This window comes from Gavia stellata, chromosome 10, assembly GCF_030936135.1.
Source record: "Gavia stellata isolate bGavSte3 chromosome 10, bGavSte3.hap2, whole genome shotgun sequence".
NCBI classification, from domain to species: domain Eukaryota; kingdom Metazoa; phylum Chordata; class Aves; order Gaviiformes; family Gaviidae; genus Gavia; species Gavia stellata.
The window spans coordinates 9154806-9171034 of NC_082603.1; the positions used below are offsets into that span (position 1 = coordinate 9154806).

At 47.8% G+C, this 16229-nt stretch overlaps 1 protein-coding gene across 1 annotated transcript in view; it reads right to left on the minus strand.

Moving 5' to 3' along the window:
* Positions 1-1761: 1761 nt before the first annotated feature.
* The window catches only part of ATF6 (activating transcription factor 6), an 80685-nt gene continuing 66217 nt past the window's right edge, over positions 1762-16229 (minus strand). The window contains exon 16 of the mRNA XM_059821919.1: positions 1762-2796. Coding sequence (XP_059677902.1) covers positions 2588-2796 — 209 coding nt within the window. The 3' untranslated portion in view covers positions 1762-2587. The remainder of the gene's footprint in view (positions 2797-16229) is intronic.

Sequence of the window (16229 nt, forward strand, 5' to 3'; positions counted from 1 at the left end):
GCTGTCAGTAATAAAGAATCAAGTACCTTTGCAGCTGTTCGGGGCTTTCTTTGGGTGCATGGAAATTTTTTTTGGGTGCATAGGGGTTGTTTTGGGTGGGTTTTGGTTGGTTTGGGGAGTGCCAGTTCACACACCAAGTGGCAGAAAGGCATGGTCCGAGGGGACCCTCTGGGGGGGCTTGAGGCTGCTTGGTCCTGGCACCAGGACAGGACTGCGTGGCCACGTCCGGCCCTGAGAAGAGCTTGGCTCCATCATGCCTGCAGTTGCCCTCAGGTCACCAGGGACTGCAGTGAGACCCCTCGCAGCCTCCTCTTCCCTAGGCTCTGGGTGAGTAGCTCATGGGGGGGCTGGTGCAGCATGCCCCCTCCCCAGAAGCAGGAGGCAGGGTCTGGGTGCATATGCCTTGGGCAGTGCCAACGCTGTGTTTAGCAGAGCCACACTGCAGCCCAAGAGACAGCAGAGACTGTGCTGGCCTTCTAGTCATTTGCTTAAGCAAAACAGTATTAACAAGCAAAATAATAATAAATAAAAGAACCATTTTATTGCCTTCAGTGCTAGGGACACAGGTAACAGAACTACACAGGATGAGAGGTGCTCTCTGCCACCAGAGCCCCGGGTGCTGCCTGAGGACGCGGTGCTGCAGCAGTCCCCAACCCGCTCGGTCCCAACCCCCTCGGTCCCCAGCAGCAGCCCTTTCCAACACACCGGGCTGTGCCAAGCTCAGCCACCATGGCCGGGTCACCCCCCCAGCTCCCTGGCAGCAAATGCCCCCCACCAGAGCAGCCAGCGCTCGGGGCTGTGGGGGAGCTGCATGCCTCTGGCTGGCACACTGCCGGGGTTTTTATTTTTGACTATTGTGTGAGCTGGCCCACAGTCAGGTGGGGCCGGGGCCAGGAAAACGAACTGGTGCAAGGAGCACAGCCAAAATCCTCGCCGAGCCCGGCTGCTTCCCAGCAGCACAAGCGCCGAGGGGATGGGGGGCCTGTGCAGCTCGCGCTGACTACGTGGCAAAGGGCAAAGCTTTTCCATAGTGTTGCAAGGCACATACTTTACAGGGGTGTATTGCTCCTCACCCTCCTCCTTGCCTCCCCCGAGCTGTTTGTCTTGCTGTAGGATCAACCTTTATTTCCTAACAGCCACACACACAAATAATAATAATAACAACACATCAGTCAGTCAGTGGTTCAGACAATGAGGGAAAGGCAAACTGAAGCCCATCATCTTCTGTGCTAACTGCAAAGGGGAAAAAAAAAGAATGTAACATGCTGAAGTCATTACGAAAGGCCAATGCTCTGCTGGCATCTCATCCCAGCTGAGCACCGCAGTGCACTGTGTGCTGGAGCCCCTCGGCCCAGGTCCGGCCCAGGGCTTGGCTGACAAACTTGGGACGTTAATAGAGCTCTGCAGCGGGCTTTGTAACGGCAGCAGTCGACTGCAGCAAGAGCCATGTCTAGTAGCTTGGTGCTCGGGGGTGAAGGGCATGCTCCCCTGCTGCCCGACGGGTGACTGTCAGTGCCGGCAAGGCAGAGAAGGGGTGTGGGTGTGAGTGTGTGCACGTGTCTCTCTGCGTCTCTGTGTTTCAGGAGGAAGGTGCTGTGCTGTGTCCCACTGATCTGAAGCAGCTCTTCTGCCCCAGCAGGGCCAGCGCTGCTCCATAGGCTGTTAGCTGTGAAAAGCATTAAATATCACAAAAAACCCCAAACAAAACCCCAAACAAAAAAACAGGTGGGGGTGGGGGGGTGGGGATGGAGAAGGAAAAAAGAAAACCCCAGCAGTACAATCTTTAGAAATGCATGTGCTGCACTCAGTCACCACCCTTGGGCCAAGACCCAGCCTTTTGCCATGCAAAAGGGGAAAGACAGCAGCAGTGTGCAGGCAGCACACGCAGTTGGGGGTGGGTGTGTGTTGGGGGGTGGTGGTGGTGTATGTCTGTGTGTACACTGCCTGGGAGAGCAGCCCAGGCCTTGTACCACCGAGGTGCCCTGCTCGTGGTGGGTGCAACCTCGGGACTCCCCCAGCAGGATGAACCCCGGGAGCGGGGCCACGCTTCATGGCAGTGCAGGTCATTCTGCTTGTAGTGCTTTGGATGTCAGTGCGGGTTCCCACTGCCCCACTGTGTGGCTGGGACTGGGCTGCCCCATGGCACTGCTGCAATCCTGGGCAGCACCCCACCTCAGGAGACAGTTTAACAGGGACAAAAAAAACAAACCAAAAAAAAACAAACCACAATTTTGGACAGTGCAAGGATGGCCTGTGTCCCCCCCACCCCGTGCAAGCTCCAGGCACCAGCTGCTGATGCCGCCACCAGGACTGCGGCAGCGTGCATCACCCACACCCCTGGCACTGGGCATCACACGCTGTGTGGGTCCCCCACATCTGTGTCCGGCAAGGTGCCAGCTGAGCTGTATAATTCCTGGGCAGGATGCAGCTGATGGGTAGGGTTAGGCACAGGAATGGGCTAAGCGGGGTCTGCCCTTGCTGTGCTGATGTGCCAGGAGCCCCAAGCACCCGCCAGCAAAGGGGCTCAGTCTGGCAGCAGGACCAGCTGTATGCCGGGTGCACGGGCCATGCAGTTACACTGCAGGAGCTACTGCAGGGATTTGACGATGGCCCTCAGGGCATGGGGCATCTCTGGGACGGAGGGAGACGAGCTGTAGAAGGTGTCAGTGTGATTTCTGCGCTGCTCTCGGAGGTATGGAGGGACAGATGAACTTTTGATGTGGAGTATCCTGGTGTCCATCACTTCGCAGTCGATCTGCATCATCACCTCGTAGTCCTGCCCATTGATCACATTCTCTGCAAAAATAAGAAATAAACAAAAGAGTCAGAGTTAGCACTGCAAGCTAGTGACACAATGGCACCAAAAGCAGAGTTTTTCTGGACCTTCTGTTTTTTTGTCTGGAGTAGGAGCTGGGCGGGGGGGCGCGCAGGGAACCCCCTTATTTTTTGCAGGTCCACACATGGTGCTTCATCTCACACAGCACAGTCCCAGCTTGCTCGTGACATCTCAAAGGGCCCAGGCCATGCTTAGCACGTGCAGTCACACCTAGAAGTTAATGTAAGTCTTGTCTTTTCCCCTTCTTCATCTGCACATAATTACCAATGGCATTGCGTTGTATGACATTTATTACTGAACCGTTGTTCTTGAGCCACTAAAGTGTAGGGGTGATTGAAGATAGGGCTTATTTAAGCAAGCTGAATGTTTCACTTTCTTTTTATTGGTTTAAGAATACTGTAACCCTCTTGACACTGAGGATCTAGAGGAATTTCTTCACCACATTATTAATAAAAAAAGTTCAAACGCGATTTCTCGAAAGAATTAACTGTACTTCATTACAGTGCTGACCTGGCTGTTGTATTTGCACGACATTGTGGTGACACTGGGCAAGGCCGTTACCCTGCGAGACCTCTGGACATGGAGATACCCAGGCCAGCACATGGGACCTTGGTGCAAGGGCATACTGGGCTGCACCACCCCGGCGCAGCCCCAGGCCAGGCACGTCTGCTGCCGCAGAAACTCCTGGGCTTGCAGGCAGAGGCTGTGCACATGGCTAGCATCTGCTGCCTGGATTTAAAGGTGGGAGACTATTCCCTGCACAGACAGTGTGTCCAGGAATGCGAGAGCCGAGATCGGATTTCCAGGCACGACCATTCCTTGCCTTTCAGAGTCAGAAACGCTGACTGCCATCGGCAGGGTTTTCTTTCTGTGCTAAGGAGGATGGAAGATCACCTAATAGAAAGCGTATGGATTGGAGGAATGCAATATACATTACTAATTTTTACTGTTTTCCTGGATTAATTCTGACTCTGGATGACAGCTGACAACCATAGCCGGACCCTCTTGTACCCCACGCCACCTGTAGAAGCCATTAGATCAACTATGTCTGGTATAGTAATGAAAAGCAGGAGCAAACCCTTGCTAAGGGGGCTGAGAGCTTGCAAGGGAAATCAAAGCTCCCACCTGCAGAAATGAAATGGAAAAAGCTCTGTATGTGCCACCGAGCAACCAAGGCCAGGAGCAGCTGTGCATGTCTCTGTGTTGCTGACCCAACCACCCCAACAAGCGCCTCGTCCCTCCCGGCCGTGGTGCTGCTGCTAAAGGCCTGCCATAGCTTTGGGTGTTGTGTCCCCAGCCAGGGCCCTTTTTGAGGCCAACCCCCAGGTCTGTGGCACCCTTTCTCTCATCCTTTGGATGTGTTCTTGGTTCCCACCCGACAGATAGCAGAGAGGGCTGGGCTGGTGGTGTTGCTCAGGACAGGCGGCTGCACGGTGCAGCTAGGGGCACAAGGAGAAGCTGGGAGGAGGGGCAAACAGCCGGGAGAGAGGAAATGGGAACAGATAGATAGGCTCCCTGTGATACAGCAAGCTGAAAACACAGCTCCTCAGCTCTCACGTTGCAGACGACAGCTCGATGGGACCCTGCCTATGTGAGAAAATGTGCTCCAAAGCCACAAGTGGGTGAGGTGGGATGGGACGGCAGCAAGGACCAGGAAAACCTCTCGGTAAGGCAGTAAGACTTTCCCGCATCTGCCCGCATTCAGAACCCTGTATCATTAGGTTCCCTGGCATTGCACAACACGGAGGAGAACAGCAATCCCAGAGAACAGCCCACACAAGGGAGAGAGCTGAGCTGTGTGGGTGGCAGCGGGGAGCATGGGAACCAGATCAGCCCATCTTGGCCAGCTGGGATCCCGCTTCTCCCAGCGTGGACACAGGCTCCCCCCGCGACTAAGTGGACCACGATTAAGTAAGCCACAGCTCTGCTACCCTGTGCAAGAGGTGCTGTGTCTTCTGAGGCCACCGCAGCTGAGATAGCTGGGAGGAATCACACACCCAATTCAGACCTTCACAAAGTGCCTGAATCCTGCCCTGTGTGTGTGAATTACCCCAGGAGTGACACTCAGGTTTTAAAGACAGGTACCTGATTCTTTCCCCTTTTGGGTTGAAGGTATTGTTGATGAAGAACTGCTGCAGGGAGCCTCTGCAAAGGGTCTCATCTCACAGGGATGAGGATAGCAGCGGGAGTGGATCATTTCCCACTACAGACATTTCTAGCAGTCTTTCTCATTACCATTAGCACCAAACTGACTTAGAAGAGGAGGTGGGATTTTCTGCAAAGACAGCAGTTACTGCTTGGTGATGCTGCTGGGTGCCTGGACCAGCTGTGTTGAAAGGAGCAGTCTGAAAGCTGTGCCAGCCCTGGGACGCCTGGCCACCATCGGAGAGCCCTGCCCGGCCCACCCCAGCCCAGAGGGTGGAGGGGCTGATGCTCTGCGTAAGCCCACGTAATGCTCTCAGCAAAACAACAGGCAAACGTGACCTGAACGCAGCCAGCTCAATCCGATGTTCGGAAAGACTAGCTCACTGTCAAAGGGGCAGGCATTGCAAAAATGATTCCACATGGCTCTGTTCTGAGCTCGATGCCATTAAGCTGTTTCACTCTCTGGATGAGGAATAGAGAGCATACTTATAAGATTTCTGGAAGATGCTAAACTGGAGAGATTTCAACCACCTTGGAGTATTGGATTAGACTGCAGTTTCAATAAAAGAGAGAAGCTGTCCAAAATCTTCAGGATGCATTTCAACCAAGGCCAGAGCAAAGTAAAACACGAGTACAAAATGGGGCTGGGCAGAAGCATTGCAGAAAAAGCTTGAGGACTGTGGAGGATCACCGTGGATAAGCCAACAGCATGGCAGGACTAGAAATGATCAGGTCCATTTCAAGAGAAACAGATTTATCTTTGACCAAGTTTCTAACGATAATGAAATACAAGCCCTGGATGAAGCCACCTCGGGAGACCAGAGGGTCTCCATGACTGGCAGTCTTTAAGGAAAGACTGGATGACTGCCTGTCAGACAAGACCTGAGGTACCTGACCCTCGCTCCGCAGAGGCATAAGCACTCGCAGTCGCTTGTGGTCCCTCTGGCACTGCCTTTCTGTGAGCTGCAGGTGCCTGTTCATGACTGGAGCTCCTTATGGTAGACTGCAACTGATCATTACAGAGCCCAGGTCCACAAAGAAGCCAACATACGTGAACTGAGCTGTGACGACTGTCCATCTGCTCTTTGCTCATGGCAAAGACAAGGCAGTGCAACTTGGGCAAAGCCCTTTAGTGACATTTGAGCTAACAGTTGCCATAGGGTAGGGAAGCACACCAGTGAGCGCCCACGGTTCAGATGGCAGTGAGAACACTGCTGTGCCATGTTTTCTTGATAGTCGGTTTAAATCCAATGGCTACGTAGCTGGACATGTTCAGCTGTGCTGTTCTTAATCCCTTGTCAGCAAGCGGGCAATATCTGGAATAGAGCTGTGGGTTCTCCACGGGACCCTGTGGTCTGACCTCATCCATAGAACAGGCCAACAATTTTGCTTTGTGATTCCTGCATCAGAGCTTTTAAAAATAGCCCAGTCAGTCTTTCTTTCCTTCCCCTTCCAAGGGGCCTTCCAGCAGTACCAACATCTGGGAGACACCAGTGGAGCACAAGGTGGGTTTTCTAGAGAGGCCCTGACGAGCACTGAGCTCGGCAGTTGCGTGTGGCTGATCTCTGGAGGGGTCAGTGTATGTAACCAGTGCTTTCTCTCAACGCTCAGGTCAGCGTGTACTGCACTGCCTGAGCACGCACCCATCACACCTCACAGCCCTCTGCAGGGAGGTGAAGATGGGCAGGGGGGTCTGCAGGCAGGACCGACAGCTCAAAGTTGCTGCCTGCTGCCACTGCTCATTTGTTGGCTGGAAGGTCAGCGCTGCCAACCTGTGTTACATGGGGCTGCTTAATAGCCCAGAGCAACACCGACACCGAATTATTTCTAAAGTTTATTGTGTTGAATTACCTATGACTGATGTTTTGTGGGATTACATAAGTGAAAACACAGGAAAGGATCTCCTGTAGAGGTGTCTGGATTTATAAACAGATTTATTGCTCCTCTTTGAAGTTCAGAACATACAGCCATTCATACAGCCTTAGGCTTAAGAAGCTATCCTTCCCAGGCCAAAAGGCTGTGTTGCACTTAATTATTTGTTAACGGGTTTAAAAGCCGTGCTTCAGATGATCGGCTATTTCAAATCAACAGCAAAGGTAATTGTGTCAAGCATTGCTGTTCTCTGACTGCACCTTCTCAAAGAGGCTCACTGGCTCTCACTGGCTGTACCAAACTCCCAGCATGAGCTTGGTCTAGGGAACAGAAATCTAATTCCCCAACACTGCTCTCTAGGGTTTACAGCAGCTCCTCTTAAAAACAAACATGCTGCAAGATCCAACTGATGAAAGCTGAAGTCAGCAGTCCAAACCAAAAACGTTTAGCAAATAAGGCTGAGGGTAATAACTACTGTTACAAATCACTGAAGATGATGGAAGATTGTCTTCATATTTGAAGCACTAGGTTTTCAAAACTGGCTTATTAGAAAGACCATAAACCCAAAGTCCTCCTTCTCTCCTTAGTAGTACTGATATGTATCAATCAGTTGAATGTTCAAATGTCCATCTTTGACATTAGGCATCTCCTTGTACAAGAGGTGCTGTCTTAGAGAAAGGCAGCAGACAGGCAGAGGGCTTGAGAGGCAGGCAATGAAAATCTTAGTGTCTGTTCTGCAGTAAGTCAGAACAAACGGTGATGTGAATTGTCTCTCTAGACTCTATATATGCCAGTGGGCTGTTTGGCCCTATGCCTGCAGTCAGAAGACAGGAACAAGTTATTCTGGTAATTCACCCTTTCCCATTTACATGCATCCTCCCCACAAAGCTTTGCTGCAGGAAAATGCTTGTCTTGAAAACGGCACAATTTGCAGACAGGCTGAAATAGAGCTCCCCTGAAATGCCACCTGACCTTGCTGAAGTGTTTCAAGGTTGTAACTAACCACCACAGAAGAGCTTTGCAGCTTTCTGAAGATGCACTCACACCTTAGGTATATTGAGGGAGACTTGTTCTAGAAATTATCTATGAAATTCACTTTCCTCCTGGCAGTCCCACAGTGGACTATCCAAAAAATACTTTGCGAAACCAATACTGTACAATTCAGGGCCTGGGCCACGGAGTTGACGTCTCCCAGTCCTCAGACTCTAACGCCCCAATTGCCTTTGCAGTAGACAATCCACGTACCTACTGGCTGTTTCCTTAGTAGGTGACTTGTAAAAGTGGCCAGAACCTGCCCAGCTCTACTGTCACTGTGCTAATTGAATAGACAGCTAAGCTAGTGTTAACCACATACATAGATCTGGACCACATGTCCTCACTTCTGCTGGTAAAATACAGGGAGGGAAATCACTTTGCCTCATCTTTACTTTAACTACCTGTCTTTGTCAGACATGTACAGTAAGGCTAGAGGATCATCCCCTCCTCGTGGACAATAGCGTAGAGTGAATTTGCTATCCATGGAACTAGTTTAGCTGATGTCAAATCAGGTGCCAGGGAATTATCTCTGTGTAAGGTAATGCAAAACCGTCAAGTCTTTTAAAACCATCTTTGCTGAACAGCTACTCACACCCTTTACACTTTCCACAGTTCCTTCTAACAAGAAACTTCGATTTGCCACACCAGATTCCAAACAGAGTCTGTGTCAGTGTTAATTTACACTTACAGCCCCTTCTGCAGCTCCTTCTATCACACCGTCAGGAACCAAGGCAGCTTTCAAAGAGCCACCGGAGGAGTTCCAGCACCTGGTTGCTTTGTGCTAGCTGCACTAAGCTGACGATGCTAAAGTTTGGTTTAAAGAATGATTTAGCACCAAATTACCCAAATAATTTATACTGAAACCTGCCGTGGCCCAAAACAGAGCTTATGTTTAGGGCAGCACACAGTTCAGAAAGCGCAAGCTTCAGAAGAAGATGAGGGCACCAGCTGCACATAGCTCTGGGGCTGGCCTGTTGAAGGGCTGCAGCTGTCCCCAGGCATAATTCAGGGGGCTTTCTCCGCACTGTCATTTCTGCAATCTTCCATCTCATCTCCGCTGAGCAGCCCTGACTGTCCTACCCAGCCCATCTGGACAATGTTTCCATCTGAAGGGTTGGTATACACTACCAAATAAGTATATAGGCAAAGCAGCGTTACTGTAACAGCTACAAAGACTAAAAATACACTCACTGCAAGAACGCAGTAGGGTTCCTAAAACATTTACAGATTTGCTTGTTAGGATTATTTGAGGCAAGGGAGAAAGTTATATTGTGACCCAAGTAAAGTCTCTTTTTAAAAGCAAATTCCTGCTTGGAACTATTTCCAAACAAACCAGTTGCAATGGCCTCACCTATGTGGACTCAGCTGTCCTCAGTCCTTGACACAGGTTAAGGGAGATCCTGGGCATTTCAGTTCTCCAGGTCTCCTAGCACCTCTCAAGCAGCGAGCCAGGCTGCTCTGTCTATATGCATATAGGGACAGGGGCCATGGTCAGAAACACTGGATCCACATAATCAAAGTCACTTTGATGAGCCACGAGCTGACAGCAAGGAGACGGGTTCTCTCCGCATGTCTAAGCTGTTGGAGCATTGGTGCCAGGGGCTATCCAAAGGGGATACATACAGGCGTGAGGGGTAAGTAAGAAAACTGGAGGAAACAAGCTCTCTGTGGCCTTCCAAGTCAATAACGGAGCCACAGGAGAGATCAGCACTGGCTGTGGATGAGGAGCACAATGTGCCCTTAGCTTATACCACTACGTGATTTTTGGAAAAGGCCAGTGCCTGTGGGCAACCCAGTCAGTGGCAGATCTGTGCCAGATGTGCTTTTCAGTACCTGGTCCAGACTGGGAGGCCTCAGGGAGAAGGAAGGGAAGTTGGCTCTTCCCAGGGACTATTTCCCACCTGATCTCCCACCTCCCCTTCCAATCTTCTTTCATGCTGCACAGTCACTTCCCTCTAAGAGAAAGAGCATGAGTGACAGAGGAGAGGGCACAGGGTGGATCTAGTGTGATAGCTGTTGTTGTTTTGGAGAGGGAGCTGATGGCCACCTCAAGAAGAGAAGATCAGAATCACCAGTGCTGACCCTCCCAGGCACACCATTTAAAGCTCCCTCAGGTAGAGTATTTCTCGGAAACACTGAGACATTTTTGACAGCACTGGCTGTGCATATGCGTGTTGATGGCAGGGTATGATTGCTGCAGGATGGCCATATTTGAAACCTAACCAGCTGTGGCAATGCTAATGACAATGGAAAAAAAAGAAGAGAAAACAAAGACAAGGGGCAAAGCAGTTCTGCTGCACAGAAAGCTCTCTCGGGAGTGAAGGGAAGAGGCTGGAGAAAGAGCAACTCTGTTAGGCAGAACCATCCCATGCCTGCTTGGGCGGCACAAAAAGTACAAATAAATTCCCCACACAGCCTGCAAATGCAGACATACCCACTTAGAAGACAAATAACTGCACACAGGAGAGTAGCCTAGAACAGCATTCCAGTAAAGGCTTCTTTCAAGAGCAAGGGCTGGAGGGCTTGTCCCAGGACAGCACATCAGAGACTGCTCCCTCTGAGTGCAGCAGGGAGGGACCAGGAGGCATGGGCATGTTCCCTTTGGTCCCCACCATGGGTCTAGCATCCTACAGATGCTGTTAGAGCTGGAAAATGTTTCTGGCTTAATGCTACCTTTGGTTTTAAACGCTAGCAAGCTCCTCCTTTTCTTGCTGTGCTGGTGGACTGGCCATTCTCCTTTTCTAGCCTTGGTACTGCCTAAGGACGGCTGTTCTGCACAGGCAGGAGAGCAAAGTCTGGCAGCAAAGCTCCATCCAACCTGTGCCTCTGCCTCTAACAGTGACCAGTAGCAGACGCAAAAGTCAGGGCAAGCATGTACTTTTGGTGATATATGAAATAGTAAGTAACTGCTTCCCAGACACCTTATCTACACCATTTATGGTTCTTCAGGTTCTCTTATAAGCCTTCCCCCAGCCATTGCTGTCAAATTCAATAGTTGCTGTGTAGAGAAGTTGTCACACTTCATGTTCATTCCTGGTGCTTTTCCTCCTGCATCTTCCGTTGTTTTATATATCTATAAACATCTGTGACCATAAATGCATAGTATTGAAGATGGGGATTCAGCACGGCTGTAAAAACGGCTCATGCTTTGTTTTCTACTTCCTCTCTAAAAAATTATACTGGTTTTCTTCCTTGTCTAAGATGATGCTTTGGGGAAGGATGCGCAGTGGCTCCTCCAAGCAGTAACAGCTCAGTTATCTGCCACTGTGTGTTTGGTCAGGAACAATTTTCCCACATAAATTCTTTTGCATTTTTTCACAGGAAGTTTCACCTGCTGAACAGAATTTCACTCCTTCCCAAGATCTTCCAGCCTGTGCCTGGAGATGCAGGGGCAGTGACCCCAGCACAGACCTGTGTGGGAGTCTCCTGGTAACATCCCCTTCATTGCAAAATGTGACCATCTGTTTCCACCTTTCATTTACCCTTTTTAGGGAGATACCAATCCACAAGTGAGCCTTCCCTCCTGCCTCACAAAAACTTGCTTTCTTTTAGCAGTTTCTGAAGAACTACTTTTTTCCAAGTTTTTTTGAACACTCAGGTGCTGAAGAGACCACCCTTATCCTCACACTCACTGTCCCTCTGAGGCCTGTGATGGAGCACTAAAGTAGGACTTTCCTCTGCAGAAGCTGTGCTAGCTCTTCCCAATCTATCGTATGTCCCCGGGCATGCTCAACTCTTACAGATTCAGCCAACTTGTGCAAAAGCGAGACTGATTTTTTACAGTTCCTGAGGCCATTTTAAAAAAGTTTGCCTTAGTTGTCACTTGCCAGTCTCCTGATAATTATACAGCCTCAGTGGTTAACACCAGCACAAGAACTTTTTGCTCTTTCCTTCAACAGTGCTGACTTCAACTTTAAGTGCTCTTTCACACCTTGGTCCTCTACAGGCACTAGAGATTCACTGGCAGGCGTCCTCTGAAAAATGTATTTTTTTATGCCTCAGGCACACTGTTCCTCAATATCTTTTTCTGGCTTCACTTCTTATGGTTTGACATTTAGTCTGCCAGAAATCGTACTCTTTTTTCTATTCACTCATTTGGCTACAATGTCTATTGTTTAAAAGATATCTTCTTCCTTCTATGAATCTACTTTAATATGTTACTTAAGCCTGTCAGATTTTTTAGGGTCTTTTTAAAGACTTTTGCAATGAGCTTTTAATCTTTAATCAATCTTCATACCATTTGCCCTATTGGTTTTTCTTCTAATATGTTTTCCTATTCTTATTTAGCGCTTACCTTTGAACTGTAGTATGTACTTCACCACTTCAATTTGTAGGCACTTACTGATACAATTAATTTAAGGATTTTACTTCATTTTTCTTCAAGAGGCAGTGTCACTTTCATTGACATGCACCTTCTCTATCACCCAATATCATTTGTATCCTAGTGTTAGCATCTCACTGATTTAAGAGTGAAGGCTGGTGTGAGCCTGTATTCACAGTTGAAATGTCTTTATAGGTTGGATGGTATCCAAAGAGTGAGCTGAATTTTCCACCTGTCTCACTTGGATACATAAAATTACCTCATTTATTTAGATACTGTGATCAGCTCTTGCTCGTAGAAGGGTATTTTTAACACCATCTCTGTGAAGCTTCTGTCTGCGCGGGGCAAGCACTTTCCTCCATGTGAGCTTCTCTGATTGAATGCATTTGCCAGTCAATTAAAAAAAAAAAACATATGCACATGCTGCAGAGTGTCTATCTGAACACGGCACACTAATAAAACTGAGACATCCGTTTCAAAGATTTCTGTTTCCCAACTACAGCAACAGGAGATTTACAGCTTTAATGTATGAATCCTGCTCTGAAACAGAGGTGCCTCCCTTCTCATGGTGACAGGCAGCTCGGATTGGCAATCATTTCTTCATCCATGTTCACCCAGAAGGCATTTGTGCTGTACTGGGGTATGCCATGGTCTTTTCAGCTGAGGCTACTACAGAATAAGACAGGATGGAGGCAGATGATTTACAATGAAGTGGTGGATGACTGAAATTGAAAATGTTCTTCAGATGCTCAGGATGTATTTTGCAAATGCTTTCCTACAGCAACCCTGCTACAAAGGATCAAGCCTGGAGGACACCCAGGAAGCACTCTGGGAAGCGCCAGAGGTAAGGCGGACTGGATACAGTGGGCTAGGAAAGCTGCAGTGTGGAGGACTAGACCTGGGATATAAGAAGGCGGCAAAGGCCCCCCAGCCCCACTGGCAACAGTCTCCTTAGAGACTGCAGTCCAAACACTAAAAAAGACTGTCTTGGACTGCTGTGTTGTTACTAATCTCTAGGTTTAGTCCAGTGATGCTCTCAAGACAGAACTCATAAATGTGAACCTCCTCTACTAGCGCTGTTGCAATTTTTTATGTTTTTACAGGGTGAGCTCATTACAGATAATTACATTTCAGATCACTGCAGAAATAAAGAGCTACCAGTAACCAGAGTTGGCCTGTGTATCACAAACATAAAACTGTGTTTGCCACCTATAATTTAACACTAAGAGGAATTATGTAATCTTGAATTTACAACATTTGAAAATGTATTAAGCCAGATCAGCTGGGCTCGAGGCTAGAATTACGATGTGCTGCATAAACACAGTTCAATGTAGCTGAGATGGTGACAGTAATCTCACAGATCGGGATGAAAATTTTCTCTTTGCTTTTCAGCACAGCTCTTGGCACAGTGCTCTCTGTAAAGCTTGGTGGGAGTGCATACGTACACAGCAGTATCAGCATTCAGAGTTAACAAACATCTAGAAGATAGGGTCTCTGCAGCGAGACGCATACTCGTTCAGTTCTAACCCAAATTTGGCTGCTTCTGCAACTCCATACTGGCATCCATACTGGCAGCTAATGTCACGGGTTTCTTTTTTTTTCTACTTTGTGGATTTTATAAGGTGTGTGTTTTACATAGAAAAAACCCAATCTGGTGTAATAACTCAACACTGACGTTGGAAATACTAAGTACGAAGTCCAATTAATTTATGACTCATTCTCTACCCCCTTTGTGAACAGCGTGTTCCCAAGAAAATGCCATCTGTAGCATTTATCCTGTCTATACAGGGAAGACCAATCACACTGGGGCTTGGCCTGCTCTATCACACAAAACCCAAGAGATATTCTTTTTCTTGTTAACAAGGGGGCAAAAAGGCACAGAAGATCTTCTGAAATCATCTTCCTGTTCTTTTGAATACTTAAAAATAGGTTACTCATTTAGCAATTTAGGTAAACAGCTCGTTATGAAAAGTCACTGGGGAATAAGCCTTTATGATTTCATTTCTTGATCGTTTCCTGTCTAACTAAATAAACATGAACTCAAGTGACACAGATTCCATTACTTTTGTGTGCAGATTCTTGAATGATTTCTTTCATACTTTTTTGAATAATTTAATCTTCTCCTTCCTGTCAAAGACAACATATATTAACAGACAATGTTTGGGGACAGCGAAGTCTCTCAAAGACAACAAAATCTGTTGAAAACTTCTATTTAAGGTTGAATCTAGGCAATGATCAATTCTGATGTTCAAAGAAATGCAGGAAAGTTTGGGGGGGGTATTCTGTTTTGATAAACTGTGCTTTTACATCACTTTGAAAAGAGAACAGGAGTGAGAATAGAAGCATCTTACAATATGACTAAAATCTGTTGTTAAAATTCCCTGATAAAGTATCTTCTGCCATGATTTCAATCCTGACCTCTACAGCACAGCTGTACATCAGCATGAGAGCTGAAGTACATCTGTGACATTAGCAAACCATTCTAATTACAGCAGAACCACAGTAACTTGACATGCTGCTTGTCCATGACTGCACACAGGAGATAGTAGACTCTCCCTGTTTCTCAGTGCAGGCTCAGTAATTGGCTGTTGCAGTGAGGTCTAACTGAGAGCTAACAACAGCTCTGATTTTACCCTGGTCAGGCTTCACCAAATTACTTTTATGCCTTAACTGGCAGCTCAAGAAGCAGAAAGGTGGCATTTTCAAAATGGCCTGTAGACTTATAGCACGGAGACATTCTCAGGTATATTCTCCTACATCCTGGTTTAGAGGTCTTGATGCTTTGAAGGCTTCTGTGATTCTATGATTCCTAGTGACCTTCTTAAAAAACCTTAGCAGCCACCCTTCTTTCATCTCACAGATAGGTTGTAATCCTACATACACGACTTCCAGAGCCTTCTGCTCATACACTATAGCTTGTAAGGCTATCCTGAGTTCTCAGCGCTTTCTGCTAAATCCAGATATAAGAGCAGAAACAATGAGGGAAGTATCTCTACAGATCACGCTTGTGTAGCCACGAGATGTGACCTCTGTACCTACTACAGTGGCATGAGTTTCTCAGTCTGAGGCCAAGGACAGCAGCTGTGAGAGGGAGCCACAGGGACTAAGACTTGGCTTCTAAGCACGAAGAGAAGAATGAACCAACAACAGCTAGAGATAGCTGGGAACATTAGCCTCCTGGAAACCATTCTGAAGCTATTCAAAGTGAGAGAGAAGGCTACCCAAAATGTTAAGCAGCAACCTTCAGAGAAGTCTGCTGCCGTTAAGTGGTATGTGTTGTTTTAGATCTTCCTCATTCAACGACTGACTGGGAATTCAGCTTCTTAGTCTGAAAGACGGAAATGGCGTCTTTTGTTTGCTTGACCCTGAACGGCAGAGGAGGTTGAAGACTTTATTTATTCAACCCCAAGACATGGGAACTTACAGAATATTGTCACTTCCCAAAGAGCTTTTGTTTTTATTTTCCTTCTCAGCCTCTGTGGGTTCCGTTTGCCTTATGGATTTTTCACAGGCAGTTTGCTACCAGCCTTGGACATCTGTGAGTGGCTTTTGCACGTGGCTGTCAGTTGAAAGAACGTTCTTTGTAGCTGCATGCAAATAGTCATGCTGCTTGATGGCAGAAATCCCTCCAGTTTTGATCAAAAAGCCTTACCACTACATTTGTTATTGACCATTTTAATTAGAATGTGTATTATTTCAGAGCACTTTTGAAGTCTGTTACATCAGTATGATGATGGATGCTAGGAAGGAAGGCTGAAGGAAGTGGCAGCAATCAGAAGCTGGCCAACACAACAGAGCACATGGACTTTGCAAAACTTGCCATCCCGTTCATAGTAAGTTTCTGCCTTTAAGAGACTATTTTGCTGTTGTGTTTCATGAAAAAAACAACCCTTAAGAGAACAGGGCTCATTAAGAACCAGGAACATGCAAGTTATAGAGAGTCAAGCACACAAACAACTACCTCAAAGGCAGACTGAAGACAAGTCCCATTATGTGACATTAGACTAAGGACCTATCCAG